Here is a 19,426-nt window from a genome sequence, read left to right as displayed (position 1 = left end):
GCTGGCGAGCCTTCTTTGTGATTGCATCAATGTGGAGGCTCCAGGTCAGGTTCTCAGAGATGTTGACACTGAAGAATTTGAGGTTCTTGACCCTTTCCATTGCTGAGCCATTGATGCTCAATGAGGACTGGTTCGTTTTCTCTTGATTTCCTCCTGAAGTCTACAATCATTTCCATGGTTTTGCTAACATTGAGTGCAAGGATGTTATCGTGACATCGCTCAACGAGCCGATCTACCTCCCTCTTGTACACTTCCTCATTGCCGTATGTGATTCTGCCGAGAACTGTGGTGTCATCAGCAAATTTGCATATAGCATTGGAATTTTGGAGAGAATAGAGCAGTGAGCTAAGCATGCATCCTTGAAGTGCGCCTGGGTTGATCGTCAGTGACTCAATCTTTCTTTCCCCTACTCCCAACCCATTCTCCCCATGATCTCCATGGGTTTTCACCCACTTTCCTCCCACTCTCCAAAACGTTTGGGTTTGGGAGGTTTATTGGGTGTAACTGAGCGTCATGGGTTTCATGGGATGGAAGGGCTTTCTACCATGCTAGGTTGCTAAAATTAAAATAAATTGCCTTTGAGTTCTCTTCAGGAGCGTGTTAGTTTGCATCAATTCTGAAACTGCCCAATCTCGTTTTACACATCCAGTGACAGATTTCAGGGAATTTTAAAGGCATTTCCTCCGAATAGAGAATCCCTGGTGCGGATAAAGGAAGAGATTCCTCTGGAAAAGAAATTAGCTATGCTCAGTGACTGGAGTAGAAGGTGAAACCTCTCAAGGCACCTTGCAAATGACCATAGAATTCTTACCAAGCCAGGCTTCAGTTCACCAGGTCAGGTTTTCAAACGAACAGCACATGCTTGGCTCAATTTACCAGCGATATTAAGCTCTGATGTCATGAGCAGTGATAGCCTAGCCATTGATAACATCATACAAGCATCAAGGAGTAGATGGCCTTACAGTAGATGGCTACTGATGTCATCAGTCCCCATATGTTGTAGAAATCTAATGAGCTCAAAACTTTGCTCTTTCTGTGGGCAGACCACTGGAATAACTCAGTGTGTTAAGTTAAAGGTAAAGGTTCCATTATTGTCACATAATACTACATTTAGAATGTAACGTACATGAAATTCTTTAACTTTTATCTACCGTAAGTCAGACAGAGAGTCCCCACTTTGTCCAGCGCCCCTCGCAGAAACCTACAGCTCCTGGTGTTCCTGGGCGGTCACCCCTCTAATACTGAACAGGCCTGTGCCTGCTTAGCTTCTGAGATCAGACAACCTCAGGAGTATTCTGGCTACTAGGTGCTATAGTAGAGTCCATGGAGGCAAAAAGTGTCTGCTAACTCTTTGGGGTTTTAAGTCCCTGAGGAAGGATTGCCAGAATGGAGGATGGGTAGGACAAAGGCTGGTAGGTGATAGGTGGATCCAGATTTGGGGTGGGGGTAGAGAGGTGATGGACAGATGGAACCAGGAGAGGCAGGGGATTGAAAAGGTGAACAAAGGGATAATAAACTGCAGTGGACAGGCAAGCGTGTTTAGGGGTGCTCACTGGGTAATTCGCTGAAATTGTTCACAGGGAGGCAGTGCTAATATTTTGGGTGGCGGAGCTTACCAAAAAGAGAAGTCTCGCAAGACCTGGCCTTTGGGGGCCGTCATGTTGTATTTGGCATTGTATAATTGAGAACGAGTGGCAGGATGAGAAAGGAGGATGACCGGTCATGAAAGAAACAGGTACCCGGTATGTCCAGAATAGCACTCAGCAGTGGGGGGGGGAGGATGGTGAGGAAATGGCCATCGAGAGCAATGAGGTGCCGGAGCAACAGTTCAGTGAGATCTGGCAGCACTACACCCCCAACTGTTCATACCAATGAACTGACGCGGAATATGGTGGGATAATGTTCAGAATCAGAAGTTATTCGTTGTTTTACAGCAGCGTCACAGTGCAAACATTTATATAAACCACCTTACAAAAATAAATAAAAATAGTGCACGAAAAGTTACCATAAGGCACTGTCTTTGGTTCACTGATCATTCAGGAATCTGATGGCAGCAGGGAAGAAGCTGTCCTTGTGCTGCTGAGGGCTCGTCTTCAGGCTCCTGTACTTTTTTTTCCCCGATGGTAGCAGAGTGAAGAGGGTGGTTGGGGTCCTTGAGGATAGAGGCTGCTTTCTTAAGACACTGCCTCTTGTAGATGACCTCGATAGAGTGAAGACTGGTGCCTGAGATGTTGAAGGCTGATTTATCAACTCTCTAGAGACTTATCCTGTCCTGAGTGTTGACATTTCTATACCAGGCAAGTGATGTAACCGGACCGAATGCTCTATGCAGTACACCTGTAGATGTTTTCGAGTGTTTGGTAATGTACCGAATCTCCTTCCAATTTGTGTTTGGCTTCCCTGCAGCCATGGAAGAGGCTGAGGACAGACAGGTCAGAGTGAGATGGAGAGATAATATGCCATGCAACTTGAACCTCAAGATGGCAGCTGCAGACAAAGCCCAGGTGTTTTACCCAACAGTCGCCTAGTCCATGCTTTGTTTCACTGACATAGAGGATGCCACATTGCAAGCACTGACTGCTGAAGACCAGGTTGGAAGATGTGTACGTGAATCCCTGCCTCACTTGTTCAGGTCCCAGGATAAAGGTGGGGTGGGAGTAAAGGCCCAGGTGTTGCAGGGGAAAAGCGTCAGGGGACATGGAAGAGTAAATATAGAGAGATTAACAGACGAGGATGTCATAAAGAGGGGATCACATTTGAAGCAGGCGGAAAAGGCGGAGGATCTGTTGGATGGATGAAAGATTTTTATTCTGTCTTGGCAGGGACAAAGGGTGAGATGTTTGAAATGGAGTTGAATGCTCCATCAGCTACGGAAGATGTTTCTGGAAGGAGGAGAGAAGCCCGAAAGGAAAAGGGCTCTTCTTGAAAACAACGGCACTGAAGATGAAGACAATGAGGAAAAAGGGATGAATTCCATTCAGAGGCACAGTGGGAGGATGTGCAGTCAAGCTGTGGGATTGGGTGGGCTTATAGAGCTGTGCCTTGTCTAATTCCAGAGATGAAGACAGAGAGATCAAAAAATGAAGTATTAGAGCTCGTCTGGATGAATTTGAGGGCAGGGTGGAAGTTGGTTTCAAAAATGATGGAATTGACAAGCTCTGCACAAGTAGCAACAAAGCAGTCATCAATGTGGCCCAGTTTCTTTCCACTCATCTACCACCTTAAATAATTCCTAAGCCACAGGTGCTCTGTGATTATCAGTAAGGGGAGCTTAGTGAATAGAAAGGAAATGTTTGAAAACCGCTGATTGTAGCAATATCGTTGCAGCACATCTTGCTCCGTGTATGGTCCACGGACAGGAGTGTGCATAAAGAATGAGATCTAGCCCAAATTTTCAGGTCTCTCTAAGCTTAACAGAAGGTAGAAAGACTCCAGTCAGAACTGCCATCTTAACATGATGCTGAAGGTAAACAGCAGTGTTTTGAGCCAAGGGTAAATCTGTGCAAGGTTTTACGATGTTAAAGCGTCTTCCGACTACAAGATGCATTGCAATATGGAACAACCATGGGCATTAGATGTTGTAAGTTCTTAGTGGACATGGTCACATTTTACTCTGAAGCACAATCCATAACTTTAGCAGAGTGACTTTCCATCGATGTTTCATTTTCAATCGTATTTAAAAGTTTTGAAGTGAATTAATAAAGTTGCGCTTCACTTTGTTTTTACTTGAATTTGCTGCTACATTTGAGCTAAATTCACATTGTGCTGAAATCTAGGCAAAAGCACAGGAAATTCATCAATGTTTAACACCGCAGCTTTGACACTTCCTCTGTGTTTGCCATTATGTCACCAGAATCCCCTGCGATCAAGTTTTCCAGAGAAAATATCACAAACCTTGCAAGGTCGCACTTAACAGTTGTTGTTGGAAGTGATTTATTGGCCAGACTCGGGGTGACGATAATCATTAATTGCCCCGTTGAAGGTAAGTGGAACAGAATGGATGATTTGTACCATTTATTTAATCTCAAACTATGTTATTCGCTTCAGTATTTGAAGTTTTCTCAGTGCAGGAGACCTTTTTAAGCAGATCCTCTGCTCTAGGTCTCAGTCTTCTCAACTTTCCCTCTTTAATTTTAAATGTATAGCTTTTCCCTTCTGTACAAATATTCTGGGTGCTGTTTCTGATCTCACACACACTGCTAAGGTTTAACGTTGCCTTCAGAAAATAAATTATTCTTGTTAATGGCTCTTCTGTTGAAGAGACTTCATCCCTCTGGTTATTGACTCGCCAACCAATTAAAATAGTTTCCCTGATGGCCCATTTTAATTTTTGCATTAACTTATATTTCAATAAAAGCCATGCTTTAAAAGTAATTTACAGTTGTTAGGAGTTAGCGGTGATCGGGATCGGGATTTGAATCCCACACTTGCTGTAAGGAGTTTGTACGTTCTTCCCCCGTGTCTGCATGGGATTTTCCTCGGCGGCTCCGGTTTTATCCCACCCTCCAAAATGTAATTGGGCAACATGGGCTTGTGGGCCAAAATGACCTGTTGCCATGCTGTTCGTCCAAATCTAAATCTAAACAAGGGGAGGGGAGGGTGTTCTTGCTAAGAGTTTGAAAAGTAGAAAGTAGTTTAAAATCTTTCTTATGTTCTCCATATGTTACTGACACTTGAAATGAAGATTGGAAATTAAGTCACCAATACCATTCTTTAATTCTTCACAAAATAAGTGGTTTAAATAATATTACATTCCAAAACATTGTTAAACTCCTAAGTACAATGTGTCACTTGTAAGCCTTGTTTTATAAGCATGCTGTTCTGAAATTATACAAGGTTTTTGCATCTAGAGAGTCCGAATAATGTTATTTGTTTGAACAGGTGTCCCTGAACCTAAGGTTATTTGGCAAAAAAAAGACGGTCCGTTAGGGAACAATTCAGTTATATTTCAAAATGGATCTTTGGCACTGATGAACACAACCCTTACTAATCAAGGAATGTACAATTGTACAGCCACAAATGAAATTGGGCAAGCAACTGTGTCAACAGTTATTAAACTAATTGGTAAGTTCTCACATTATTAATCAACGCATTGTTCATGACAACATACCAAATTTTATTCCTAGCCAGCGCGAGCAAATCAGAAAGAAATTAATCCCCAAGTTCTCTGTTGTGCTTTATTATCTTCAATCTTAAATTGCTTTTGGTGGAAATCTAGTTCGGGGATGGAGATCTAGGTCGAGGCGGCATGATTAGCATAGCGGTTAGCGCAATGCCATTACAGCGCCAGCGACCTGGGCTCAAATCTGGCACTGTCTGTAAAGAGTTTGGACATTCTCACCATGCCTGCGTGGGTTTCCTCTGGGTGCTCCAGTTTCCTCCCACCCTTCAAAATGTACCAGGGTTGTAGGCCATTTGGGTGTAATTGGGCCACAGGGACTTGAAGGCCAAAAATTTAAAAGCACAATTTTAGTAGATGTCGTTTAATGTTTACATTTTAAGCCATATACCGTAAATATGCGTGTATAATGTGTTTCAAGTATAATGTGACCCCCATTTTTGAGGGGAAAAAGGGAGAAAAATTTTACCCCCGTATATAATATGACCCCCCTCCCCTCGCCCACCCGATTCGGACTGCGTTTCTCTACCCTCTCGCCTGCCCAATTCGTGCCGTTGTCTCTCTCCCCCCTCGTCCACCTGATTCACACTACCATCTCTCTCCCCCCTCACCCACCCAATTTGCTCTGCCTTCTCTCTCTCCTCCCTTGCCCACCTGATTTGCACTGCCAAAAATATGTGTGTATAATGAGACCCACTACTTGGAGCTTGAATTTTGGTACAAAATTTTTTGCATCGTACACACATATTTACAGGGTAATTAATATATAGTATAATAATAATAAATATTACATCAAGTAATTCTTGGGAAAGTTACTATGTGTGATTTTTGTTTTGCGATGGTGCCTGCACATCAGTTAGAAATGTTCCGAGTGAAATATTTCTGGGATTCAGGGGCTGGGGGGGGGGTTGAGGATGACCTGCCTATGCAGCAATTAGCCAAATGGAAATCCCAATGGTTCTCCATCTAATTCACAAGAGGCTCCCTTCTGACTCATTGCACTCTCTTTGACTCACAAGGGCCTAGTCTCCCACACTCCCTTTAAGGTGAACAGGAGCCCATTTCATACACTCGTTTAAGCTTGTCGAGCTCAATGGAAATTTATGAGAACACATTGCTTCAGCGACAATAGAATTCCGAAAATACCCACCACTCAGGGATAGGGTTGGTTCAGATTTTCCGGATTCTTAGGCAGTGCATTTAAAATTAAAATTTAAGGACGAATAAAGATACATTTTGATAGTTTATTCACGAGCAAATTCAGCATGCTTCATCTATCAAAACGAGCAGTTTTAAGGAAAAATAAATATACTGTTGTGCATCTGTGGCACTTACACTCACTCGTACACACATAAAAGTCAGTAAAATTTTAAACGTTTGTGCTTTTGAATAGTCCAAATTCTCAAGTGGTCCAGATTTCTGGTAAGTGGATTTTTGGATGTCTGCTAAAAGTGAATTAAAGATGCATTGGGTATTAATAAGGATTAACATCCTGATTTATGCAATTATCAGGGTTTTATTAAAAGTATTTTGCAAAAGTCAACAGTTTTGAAAATTTATTGAAGCTGGTGAGGGAAAAAAAAGGATCTGGGAACATATGATTCTTTGTTGAAGTTTATATCCCAGTGACTAGCCGAGTCTTATACTAAATGTACTGACAGAAGATGACTGTTTTTACCACTCTGTTGAAGAGGGAGATATTGTAACGAGAAGCAAAATTCAAAGTTAAAAATAAAATTTGATAAACAACAAATAATTCTTTCTTCTACTCAGAGCCAGGAGATGCTCGACAAACTATAGGATTCCATCAAACCAAAGGGAAAAAACGTGTCTTAATGGCATCGAAGTTCGGCGTTCCAATTATGGTTAAACAAGGGGATGTGTTACGTATGGGTGAGTTCTTGTTTTCCTTTTAGTCAACACTTCATATTTTAGTGTAGCCATTCTCAACAGGGGCAACAGCACATTTAAGGGATGCCACGGACTGAAATCATTGAAAAAAAATTATTTTTATGTAGTTGGTAGGAGAGAACAATGGAAGAAACTAATTGAACTTAACTGCTTCACGGGGAAGGAGCCCCATAAACTTTGAGCGAAGTCCTAAGGGGGCCATAGTTAAAAAGAAAATGTTGACAATGGCTGCTTTAGAGTCTGACATTGGTTTGTTATGACACCCTTTGGAATAAGTTACAGCTAAACCATTGTCTAATTATTCCAGTCTATTTTTGGAATCATTTTTGACTCCAAGGAACGAAATGTCTGGAAGACATCTGAAGAATATTTCTGTAGATCATTTGCATTGGAGGGGCCAGTTCTGAATCGTTAAACATGAATGCAGGTCTTATTGGAATTGTAATAAAGAAAATATTATTATTTTGTCGTGGTCTGAATTGGACACAAAGTAGTAGCTGGTGGTGGGACTGAACTTTTGATGTTGATGACACCTGAATAATTGAGAACATAAACGAAGAACTGATCAGGAGAACAAAATAAGTCAAGTTTATTATCATCTGAATGTACATGTACAACCAGACGAAACAGCATTCTCTGGTCCTCGCTGCGAAACACGCAGACGCACAACCAGACATAACTCACATGCAGACAAACGATACATATGCAGGACAAGTATTTATATAGACAAACAAATATTGTTTCATGAGATGGGTTAGTGTGAGCAGATCCTTTGGTGGTTCAGCCTTCTCACAACCCGTGGGAAGAAGCTGTTCCTCAGCCAGGTGGTGCTGGCTCTGATCCTCCTGGATCTCTTCCCCGGCGGGATCAGCTGGGAGACGTTGTGCACAGGGTGTGTGAGAGGTAGAAGTTCATTATAACCTGACTCTGAAATGGGACAATGCAGTTGTGACTGCACGTTTGTATACAACTTCCGGATTTCAATTCCATTGACTTCATGCATCCAAGGACAAAACTCTGCACCTGGGATTGGAATGAACTTTCAACCCATAGGCAGTTGTTTAAAGTCAGGGGGGAGTGTAGGAAAATAAATGGTGGTGAACAAAAATGAACAAAAATAACTACCGACGGCTCTGTACAGGGTTTAAATTACCTGTTAAAGGAGCCGACGGTGGTTTATTTTAAAATCTTGCGATCACAGGGACTGAGCTGAAGATGGCTCTGTCTCTGTTTTCGGCAGGCAACCTCGAGGGGGCAGACACTGGGGAAGCAGCGGACTGGCACAGATCACCTGAAAATGGAAAGACCACCCCCTGTTTGAGAAGGTGAACCCAAGGAGATGACCCACGGGACGGTGACCACGGCAGCGGACCAGTGAGGGGCACCGCGAATGAAGAGCGCACAGGCTGTTGGCAGTCAAGGCGAGGAACCTCCGCCAACTGCAGTCAAAGGAGTCGCGCCAGGCTGGAGACTGGCTGAAGGGGGTACCAGATATCGGAAAAGGAATGCAAGAGGGTGCCGAGGGGGCTGGAAGCTACCTGACCGTGTTGGAGGTTTGGATCTGGAGCTCGGGCTGCTGAAGGCTTGGACTGAAGGCTGCTGGAGGCAAATCCACAGACACTCTGTCAATCTGGGAGGACTTTCTTATGCTTCTCTTTCTCTGACTGTAAGGGACGCTGAGCAATTTCTGCTGATGGCAAATATTTGTCTGCCTTACGGTAGAATAAAGCAAATTTCATGCCATGTGACACTGTTTTATTACATGACACTAGAGCAGGGGTGGCCAAACTTGCTTAACGTAAGAGCCACGTACAGTAAACCAGATATTTGAGACCGACGGCAATCTTGCAATCGCAAGCCTCGCCCACCAACACTACCATGGTGATCACCAGCTTGTACGATTCCTGTCTCAGCCATCAATCTTCCTCAAGCCGCACATTATATGTCAAGAAATCACATGTGGCTCGCAAGCTACGGTTTGGCCACCTCTTCATTTAAAGAATCTTTTGGTTATTAAGGGAACAAAGTGTTAGAGGATTGTGCAGGAAAGCATTGCTGAGGTAAATGATCATATGTGTGGGGCTAAATGGTCCTCTTGTGCTTGTAATGTTTTTGCCATCCTTGCTCATGATTGGCTAGTCAGTGCCATGGGATTCTATGGGAGACTATTTATTGTTAATGCAGGAACTACGGAGATTTTGAATTGTAAGCAGTTTGCACGAATGTATTCCAAAGCAATTAAAATGTTAATATCATTTTCCAGACTTATTCAACATTTTCTGATAATCAAGGCAAAAACCAACCTCCTATGTCCCGAGGAGAAAAGACACAGCTTAACCATCCTCTGCATTTAATTCAAGCCCAGCCACATTCTCGTGAATCTTTTCCGCACCCTTTACAGCTTAAGAGTATATTTCCTATATCTGAGGGTGATCAAAGCTGCTCACAGTACTCCACGTGTGGTCTCACTAAGAACATAAGAAATAGGAGCAGGAGTCGGCGATCCAGCCTGCTTCACCATGGCTGGACTGATAATTGGCTCATCTCCACCTACCTGGCTTTTCCCCCATATCCTTTAATTTCCCTACTATCCAACCTTGTCTTAAATATACTCATTTCCACTGCTTCAATGCACAACAAGTTCCACTGATTCACCACCCTCAGGGAAAACCAGTTCCTCCTCATCTCCGTCCTAAATCTACTACCCTGAATCCTGAGGCTATGTCCCCTAGTTCTCGTCTCCCCCACCAATGGAAGCAACTTACCTCCCTCAATCCTATCTCTGCCTTTCATAATTTTATACATTTCTATACGATCCCCTTTCATTGTTCTATAAACATCTCCTAATGTCTTTTCTAGTTAAAGGTTCCATTATTGTCACATAATACTGCACTTAGAATCCAACATCCATGAAATTCGTTCACTTTGTCAACCCTAAGGAAGACAGAGAGTTGCCACTTTGTCCAGCCCCAGCGAGGAATGAACTCACAACCCCTGGTTTGCAAGAACAGTGGCCTAACCACTGATGTGATAACATGACGTGCCTGCTCCTATACTCTGTGCCCTGACTAATGAAGGCAAGTATGCCCCATGCCACCTTCACCACCCTGTCTATTTAGACGTTTTCTTCTTTCTGTTTCTCCAAGCACACTTTAATCATTGCCATTTCATGTTGATGTCTCCTGGCTTCTGTCAATTTTTTTTCTTTGTTAAGAATATTATGATCTTGGCTTGTAGCCAGTATCAGTGCAGATCAGTGAGCTAGTTGAGAAGTATTTAATTAGCTTGTTGAATATTACATCTTGATTTTTAATCTATTGAGGCGTTGTTTGCAAATGTTGTCATTCTGTTGGTAAAATTATTCAACCCAATATCTGTCCTTTATTTGGTTTGCAGCTTGAAACTTAACCTTTGGGGGATTCTATTATTTTGACTTCAGCAAGTTTGAAAAGAACCATGCAACTGTGTTTTTAGATTTGTTTTTTCTTGCTCCATGACTCACACTATTTCCATTGTTGACTCCTCTCTCAGAAACTGTGCGGTGCTAACTGTCCACTTTTCATGCAATGTTATGAAGACTGATTCTAATTACAGGATGTTCTTTCCTGGATCTTTGAAAAATCATCCTTGATTTCAAAAGATTTAGAACAAAGAATGACTAAAGAGAGATGCAAGGTGATCTGTTTCCTCACAGTGCCAGACTCCCGGGTTCAAATCCTGACGTCTGAGCTCTTGGTGTGGAGTTTACACTTTCCTCCCTGAGGGTTGCTTCCGACATTCAAAACTCTGCAGGTTGGTAGGTTAAAAACACAGAAATGTAGGAGGGACTCAGCCGGTCTCACAGTGTCCATAGGAGGTAAAGATAAATCACCGATTTCGCACCTGAGCACTTCCTCAAGGTACGGGTGAGAAAACAAGGCCGGGGAAAGAAAGGGGGAAGGATCAGAAGGGGAGGAATCCAGGGCAACAGGCAAAAGGTGTTAATTGAATATGAGGAAAGGTGAGAATCAATTGAAAGGAGATAAAGGGAAAAGATAGACAGAGTTAGATTTTAAATTTTTTAATTTAGGCACTGTAGAGCACGTCGAAAGAATCAAAGGCTTGTTGATCCAAACCAAGGCTTTTATTAACTAGAAGACTGGAGCGTATCAAATGTAGGTCGACCAGTCCAGAATGACCTGGGTCTGGCTAGGAGCAACCCTTTAAGACCTGCCATTTGGCGTGGCTATGCTCTCAGCCAATCACAACCATCCTATACTACAATATATACATATACACATTGGTGATAGAATCCATACTATCACATTCACCCCTTCTGTGAGAACAGACCCTGGGGTGAATGGAGGGGCTGTAAAAAAAAAACAGGGGAAAGAGACTGGTGGGAGGTTAGGGACTGTAACAGTCGGGGGGGCATCCTTTCATGGGGGGTGGCATTGGTCACGTTGCATAGGAGGGAGCGGATGGAGTGTAGGGCGCTAGTGAGCACATCCTGCCAGCGAGCGGTGGGAAGGCCTTTGGCCCTGAGGGAAAGCATAACCGCTTTCCAGATGGTGGCATTCTCTCTTTCGACCTGCCCATTACCACGTGAGTTATAGCTGGTGGTCCTGCTTGAAACAATACCACACTCCAGGAGGTAATGCCGCAGCTCAGCGCTTATAAACGAGGACCCCCGGTCACTGTGGATGTAACTGGAGTACCCGAAGATGGCAAAGATGCTATATAAGGCGGTGAGGAGGAGGCGATCATGTCCAAGCAGGGCACAGTGAACGGGAAGCGAGAATATGTGTCAATCACCATAAGAATGTAGGTGTTACTGTTGGTCAACAGTAGAGGCCCCCTGAAGTCCACGCTTAGACGTTCAAATGGCTGGGTGGCTTTGATGACACCAGGCAGGCTTGTGCATGGAGCGAATCTCCTCGACGGTGTAGGGCAGATTGCGGGCCTTAACTAAGTGCGCAAACCTAGTGACCCCCGGATAACAGAGCTCCTCGTGGAGTCTCTGCAGACTGTCCAGTTGTATGTTGGCGCAAGTCCCCCTGGAGAGCACATCTGGTAGGTTGTTGAGCTTACCAGGCCAGTACAGTATATCGTAATTGAAGTTGGAGAGCTTGATTCTCGACCTAGCGATCTTGTCGTTCTTGATCTTACCTCGTTGGGTGCTGCTGAACATGAACAAGACTGCGCGTTGGTCAGTCAGCAGTGCAAAGCGCCTGCCAGTGAGGTAGTGCCTCCAACAACGTACTGCTTTGACTATGGCCTGGGCCTCCTTCTCGACAGAGGAGTGTCAGCTCTCAGGGACCTGGAAGGTCCTGGAGAAGAAGGCTACCAGCCAGCCAGCCTGGTTCAAAGTAGCCGCCAGTGCAAAATCACTCTCTACGTGGAACGAAATGGACTCGTCGATGGTGTGCGACGATGTCTGATTTGATGCGGTCGAAGGCCACTCTGGGTTTGGTTGACAGGGGGAAGAGTTGGTCTTGATAAGTGGCCATGCCTTGTCGGCATAGTGTGGAACTCATTGGGCGTAGTACGAAAAGAAACCCAGGCAGCATCTGAGTGCCTTTTGGGTGTGGGTGGGTGGCAAGTTGATGAGGGGACGCATGCGGTCAGTGTCCGGAATTTCCACCCCATTCTCCACCATGCAACCTAGAATTGAAAGCCGAGTGGTCCGGAAGACACATTTGTCAAAATTGTAGGTTAAGTTCAGTCGAATCTCAGTCTGAAAAAATTTCTCGAGGTTGGCATCATGAACCTGCATGTCATGGCCGCAGATGGTGACGTTGTCCAGATACGGGAAAGTAGCTGTTAGCCCGTTCTGGTCTACCATCTGCTGGAAAACTGCAACACCATTCGTGACCCCAAAGTGTACCCTGATGAATTGATACAGCCGCCCATTCGCTTTCAAGGCCGTGAAAAGTCAGTCTTCTCGGCGGATCGGGAGCTGGTGATAGACCGAACGTAGGTCAATGGTGGAGAACACATGGTATTGGGTGATCTGAATCACCACATCCGTGATCTGTGGGAGGGGATACGCATCCAGAACCTTGAAGCGGTTGACTGTCTGGCTGTAGTCAACCACCATCTGGAGCTTCTCCCCATTTTTGACAACCACCACCTGGGCCCTCCAGGGTCTTGAACTGGGTTCAATAATGCCCTTGTCCAGCAGTCTGCACACCTCACTTATGATGAATTTCCTGTCTTCGTAACTATACTGCCGGCTTTTGGTGGCCACTGGTTTCCAGCCAGGGGTGAGGTTTGCGAAGAATCCTGGAGGAGCGACCCAGAGGGTGGAGAGGCTACACGTGGGGCACCAGGGTGTGGGGGTGGGTGGCTTGGGCTGTCGCTGGCAGGAGGCCTCCAGGGTGGAGTGGTTACAGTCAGAGAGTGGGGCGTGGAGTTCGGAACTGGCACTGAAAATCCAGTCCCAGCAATACGGGAGCACACAGTTGAAGGAGGACTAACAGTTCAAAATCGGTAAATGTGATTCCCTGGACTTTCAGGGTCACCACACAATACCCCTTTACCCCCGTTGAGTGTGACCTGGTCACCAGTGAAATCCTCTGGTCAATGGGGAGAATGACCAGTCTGCAACGGTGGGCCAGGTCTGGACGGATAAAACTCTCGGTTGACCCTGAGTCAAATAAGCAATTAATATGATATTCTTTAATCCTTTAATCCTTTCCTTTGCTTTTCTGAGGGGATGCAGTGACCTGTGGTGGGAACAATGAAGTCTTGCTTGATGGCGTTACGCATCGTCGGGCCTGAAATGCACTACGAGTGCGCGGTGACGTCACAGAAGCAGTCGGGCTGGAGCTGTCAGCATCAAGTAGCTGGGGCAGTTGCCAGCAGCTTGCTGGGGGGCTTCGGCCTGCCAACATTGTGCTGGGGGTCGCTGCTTGCAGTCGGCGGTGGGTTGGTCAGTCGGGCAGTCGTTGATGGTAGCAGCGGTGGGTACCGGGTCGGTTTTGTAGTATAGGATGGTTGTGATTGGCTGAGAGCATAGCCATGCCTACTGGCAGATCTTAAAGGGTTGCTTCTAGCCAGACCTAGATCATTCTGGACTGGTCAACCTACATGTGATATGCTCCAGTCTTCTAGTTAATAAAAGCCTTGGTTTGGATCAACACGCCTTTGATTCCTTCGACGTGCACTACCATTTTATTAACTAGAAAGTTTTCAACATCACGGAAAAAAACCCATGCATACATGGAAAGAGCGTACAAACTCCTTACGGATAGCGTGGGATTTGAACCCAGGTCCGGTCCCAATCGCTGGCACTGTAAAGGTGTTGTGCTAACCGCTCCACCAACCGTGCCGATGAAAGGAGATAGGGAAGGAGGTGGGGGGGTTAATTGGCCTCTGTAAATCCAACCACCACTACTGTGTATAGATGAGTGGTTGAATCTGGGGGTGTAGATGTGAATGTGAGAAGAAAAAAAATGATAGAAATTTATAAACTCATGAGAGTCATTGCTGGATAGTTAGAATCACTTCCCCAGGGGAAAGGCATTACATAGAAAAAGACAGATAATGGTGGGTGCCTGGAACAGTGATTGAAGCAGATTTAAGAAGCTTCTATTTTGATACACGAAAATTAAGTGAATGGAGGGATATCTTTCAAGTGCAAGAAGCAGATTGTTTTGTGCTTGAGTTGGTTGTCATTTGGTGCAGACACCTGGGCTGAATGGCCATGCTGTACTATGTTCCGTTAGGGTGCCTGGGTAGACAATTGGCAGACAGAGTAGTAGAGGCAGATAAAGTTACGATGTTAAGAAAAAAAATTGAGCTCATTCAGAGGTTTATGGAGCAAATACAGGAAAATTGGACAAACTCAGCTGCATCAGTTTGGCCGAAGGACCTGTTTCCATGCTGTTTGGCTCTATTATATTAATTGAATCGAGCAGAAAAACATGTTTCTACCAGTCACATACGCAGAAAGAGCCAAGTTCTGGGTTCAAATCCCATGGCCACCAGTACCTCATTCAGTGCTTGTTCTTCCGATTGAATCCAGCCATATCCTCACCTAACATTTAAAAGTGGTCTGCATTTTTTTATTTTCTTTAAATTTGTAACTTTTAATGATAAAGCATGGTAGAAGGCCCTTCCATCCATGAAAGACAGGCTGCCCAATTAACCTCCCAACCCCATATGTTTTTGAGGACGGGAAGTGAATAGAGCACCCAGAGAAAACCCGTACAGATCAATGAGAGAGCATACCAGCTCCTTATGGGTTTGAACTGGGGTCACTGGCACTGTAATAGCGTTGTGCTAACCGTGACACCTGTTGTGCTCAGGAGCACATTACACCAAACCAAAGAAGGAAATATTTTTTTTAATTTGTCAAAAATTTGGTGAACTTGGTCTTCTTTGTAGAAAATTGTGGAGATGAGCATTGACCAGCTCAGGACAAGAATCCTGGAATTTTGGTCACCTCATCACAGGAAGAATGTGGAAGCTATGGAGAGGGTGCAGAGGAGATTTACCAGGATGTTGCTTGGATTAGAAAATAGGTCTTATGAGGCAAGGTTAGCAGAGCTGGGACTTTTCTCTTTGGAGTGAAGAAGGTTGAGAGGTGACTTTGATGCACCATCAATAATTCCGAAAGACTGGAAGTTATGCAAAACTGATGGGCTTTTATTCACAAAAGAATGACGTCCAGGCTGCTCGACTCCTGAACTGGGAAGGGGACTGTGGGATAGTCACCTTTATTCAGGAGTCTGTGGGATGAGTTGCAGGTATAGTCAGCCAGTGGGCATGTGCAGACAGTTAAATATACAAACAGTGGTTTACCACAGCCTTGATAGAGGTCTACAAGTCTATGTGAGGCACAGATAAGAGAGACAGCCAGCACCTTTTCCCAGAGTGGGAATAGCGAACACCAGAGGTATAAAGTGAGGGAGAAAGGTTTAGGGAGAGATATCAGGGGTCAGTTTTTTTTAAACACAGAGAGTCGTGGTGCCTGGAATGCCTTGCCAGGGGTAGTCGAACAATAGGAGCATTTAAGAGATAAAAGAAAAATAGAGGGTTATGAGAGTTTAGGTTTTTTTAGATATACATATATATATATATATATATATATATATAGGTTGGCACACCATCATGGGCCAAAGGGCCTGTACTGTGCTAGAATCTTCTATAAGCTCCAAGCACATTTGCCAATTCATGATTCAGAACAAAATTGTTTCACAAGAACTCTTAGTTGAATAGTTGTTAACTAATCCTACAATCTATCTTTTCCTTGACGATATTCAGTATGTTGAAAGTATATCTAACTATCATTTGTCACTCATTGTATCAATGGTTTAATTTCATACCATGTTGGTGTAAGATAAATAGATTCAATTCAAATTTCTCGAAATATTCTTGTAAGCTCTATTCCATTGTTGCTGTTTGCTTTCTAGAAATAACTTCATGGTACATGTGCCTTATTATTGGTCTCAAACCAGTTTGTCACACTTGTTTTTTTTAGGCTGTCCAACAGTTCCCAAGGACAAGATGACCGTCAACTGGTATTTCAAGAATCAAGCCATCCATCATGTCCCGGGACTTGAATACAAAATACTGGCCAAGGGACGAGTACTTGAGGTGAAGATGGCATTGAAGACGACAGAGGGGCAATACAAATGTCAGGCCTCCAATCATGTTCAAGCAATCTCTGCTTATGCGAATGTGAGCTTTGTAGGTATGCTAAGAATTTGTTCCCCTACTGTTTGGCATTGTCCACCACTGTACAATGGAGCAGGCTTTGTGTGAGAGGGTGCTGGATGACCTGAGCCTTTTGTGAATTGTGGGAGGCATGAGAATCATGAGATGCTTAACTTATCCTTTTGCTGCAAAATTATGTTGTGATGGAAAACATCCACCTTCCTCCAGGACCCCCCCCCCCACCCCCAACCATTGCTATTCTTCCTCCTATCAGAGAGTCTGAAAATCTGGATTGCTCGGGGATTGGGTCAGTCTGCATTCTCGGGCAATACTTTAAAAATTCAAATTCAAGGAAGAATAAAGAAGAGATGAACTGGTAAAAAAAATAGACTTCCCACCCACCAACCCTCCCCTAAAGTATCAAAGAAAAGAAAAAGAAAAAATGTTAGGAGAATGACACAAAGAAATACGTCTCAATTCAAATAATAATGGAACTGAGGGTTACCAACAGGACAGGCTTTCAGAGCAAACCTACATTTTGTAAATATGGGCTCTATCTCTTAAAAAAAAGATATTTATTATGTAGATGATTTATTTTCTCAAGTGGAATACAAGAACGCAATTCAGCCACCTAAGTCCGTATTTGATTTCCAAGTAATGGCTATGCACTTCCTAGAAACAGCTAATCATAGGACAGGTAAATGTTGATGAGCAATCACAGCCTGCTTCCTTTATCAAGATTTATTTCCAGATTTTAGAGTACATACATAAAATCACATCCAACCCTAAAATTATTTTTCTTTTTCTGCAAGTGAGGCAGAATTACCATTTACTGGTATTGCAAAAAAAAACTGTACACAGTGTATCACATAAACAAATAAAGAATCATAAACAGATAATGAATGTAATTGCAGAACAGAATTTTTTTAAACATCAATAAAGTGCACAAGTCCTTAAATGAGTCCCTGATTGAATTTGTTGCTAAGGAGTCTGTTGGTGGAGGGGGAGCAGCCGTTCCTGAACCTGGTGGTACAAGTCTTGTGGCACCGCTACCTCTTTCCTGATGGCAGTAAGGAGAACCGAGCATGTGCTGGATGGTGTGGATCCTTGATAATTGCTGCTCCTCTCCGATGGCAACGTTTTCTGTAGATGTTCTTGATAATGGGGAGGATTTTTCCTGTGATGTCCTGGTCTGTGTCCATTACCTTATGGAAGACTTTGTACTTGGGGGTATTGGTGTCCCCATACCAGTCCGTGATGCAGCTGGTCAACACACTTTCCACTGTTGTCATAACAAACCTCCACAAACTCCTGATGTCGAGGCGCTGACATGCCTTCTTCACAATGCCATTTGTATGTTAAGACCAGAAAAGAACCTCCACAATAGTGACTCCCAAGAACTTAAATTTTCTCACCCTCTTCATCTCTGTTCCCCCAATGATCACTAGATCGTATACCTCGAGATTTCCTGAAGTCAACAATCAGCTTCTTAGTGAGATTGAGTGCAAGGTTGTTGTTAGTGCACCATTCAGCCAAGTTTTCAATCTCCTTCCGATACGCTGACTCATCACCTTTCTTTATACAACTCACTTCAGTGGTATCATCAGCAAATTTGTAGATGGTGTTATTGTCGTACTCAGCCACTCGCTCATCATTGTAAGGTGAGTAGAGCAGGGGGCTAAGAACATAGATTGATTTGGAATTGAAACTAAAGGTCGTCAACCGATATGAAGGAGCACAAAAAGTTAATGTGATTGCACATGATCTGCAGTTGGTCCCATTCAATGGTCTCTACAGTTTTAAAGGGAAAAGAAAAAATACGGGAACCATTGAAAGGTTCGGCAACCCAACAAGTCTAATGAAAATAACAATGCAACAGCAAGGGCCCGTTCACAAAATAGAAAAGTCGATGGTGTGGATGGAAGATCAAATTGAAAAAACTATTCAGGCGAAGGCTTGAAGTCTTTTTGAGCCTTTGAAGGAGCAAATGTGTGACTCCCCACACAACCCCCTACCCCCTCAACCCACCAAGATGAAGACTGTGATGGCCTTCAGCCAAGTACAAGTGTATTTATATATTGATAAAAGAATGTACATGCCAAGCTAACAAATGTCTGACATGTCCATTTTGAGATCCGACCGGTCAGTCCGAATGGAACTTGGACACATGTCGAGGAATGGCTGTACTTAAATTTTATTTGTTCATGGAATCTCAGCACTTTTTATGTCCATCCCTCATTGCCTCTGAAGTAAAGAGGGAGTTCAGAGTCTACCACATTGGTGAGTTATAATATGGAGTGTTAGTTCTGAAGTTGGTCCAGGATATTCGTGAGGTTGATTCTTGAAATAAATGGTAGAGAGGGATCAGTGGTTGCCCTCTGATGAAAGGTCCTTCACTCCCTGCTCTACTCGCTATAAACCTATGACGGTGTGGCTCGGATGTCAACACCATTTACAAATTCACTACGATACCACTACAGTGGGTTCATAAGGGGGGGGAGATTGAGAACTTGGCTGAATGATGCACTCACACTTAATGTCACCAAAATCAAGGAGCTGATTGTTGACTTCAGGAAGAGAAAACCAGAGGCGTATGATCCAGCCATCACTGGGGGATCAGAGGTGGAGAGGGTGAGCAAATTTTAACTTCTTAGGAGTCACTATCCCGGAGAATCTTTCCTAGACCCAACACATCAAAGGGCACCATGAAGAAAGCACACAAGTGCCTCTACTTCCTCGGGAGCTTGCGGAGGT

At 44.0% G+C, this 19,426-nt stretch overlaps 1 protein-coding gene across 1 annotated transcript in view; it reads left to right on the top strand.

Annotated features, from left to right (window-relative positions):
* The window catches only part of LOC138749786 (ADAMTS-like protein 3), a 428,872-nt gene that overhangs the window by 375,606 nt on the left and 33,840 nt on the right, over positions 1-19,426 (top strand). The window contains exons 21-24 of the mRNA XM_069911655.1: positions 3,854-3,982; positions 4,882-5,064; positions 6,893-7,012; positions 16,497-16,709. Of these exons, the coding sequence (XP_069767756.1) occupies positions 3,854-3,982; positions 4,882-5,064; positions 6,893-7,012; positions 16,497-16,709 (645 nt within the window). The remainder of the gene's footprint in view (positions 1-3,853; positions 3,983-4,881; positions 5,065-6,892; positions 7,013-16,496; positions 16,710-19,426) is intronic.

The sequence above is a fragment of the Narcine bancroftii genome, chromosome 14 (assembly GCF_036971445.1).
Source record: "Narcine bancroftii isolate sNarBan1 chromosome 14, sNarBan1.hap1, whole genome shotgun sequence".
NCBI classification, from domain to species: Eukaryota; Metazoa; Chordata; class Chondrichthyes; order Torpediniformes; family Narcinidae; genus Narcine; species Narcine bancroftii.
This window is presented reverse-complemented; position numbering and strand designations above follow the sequence as displayed.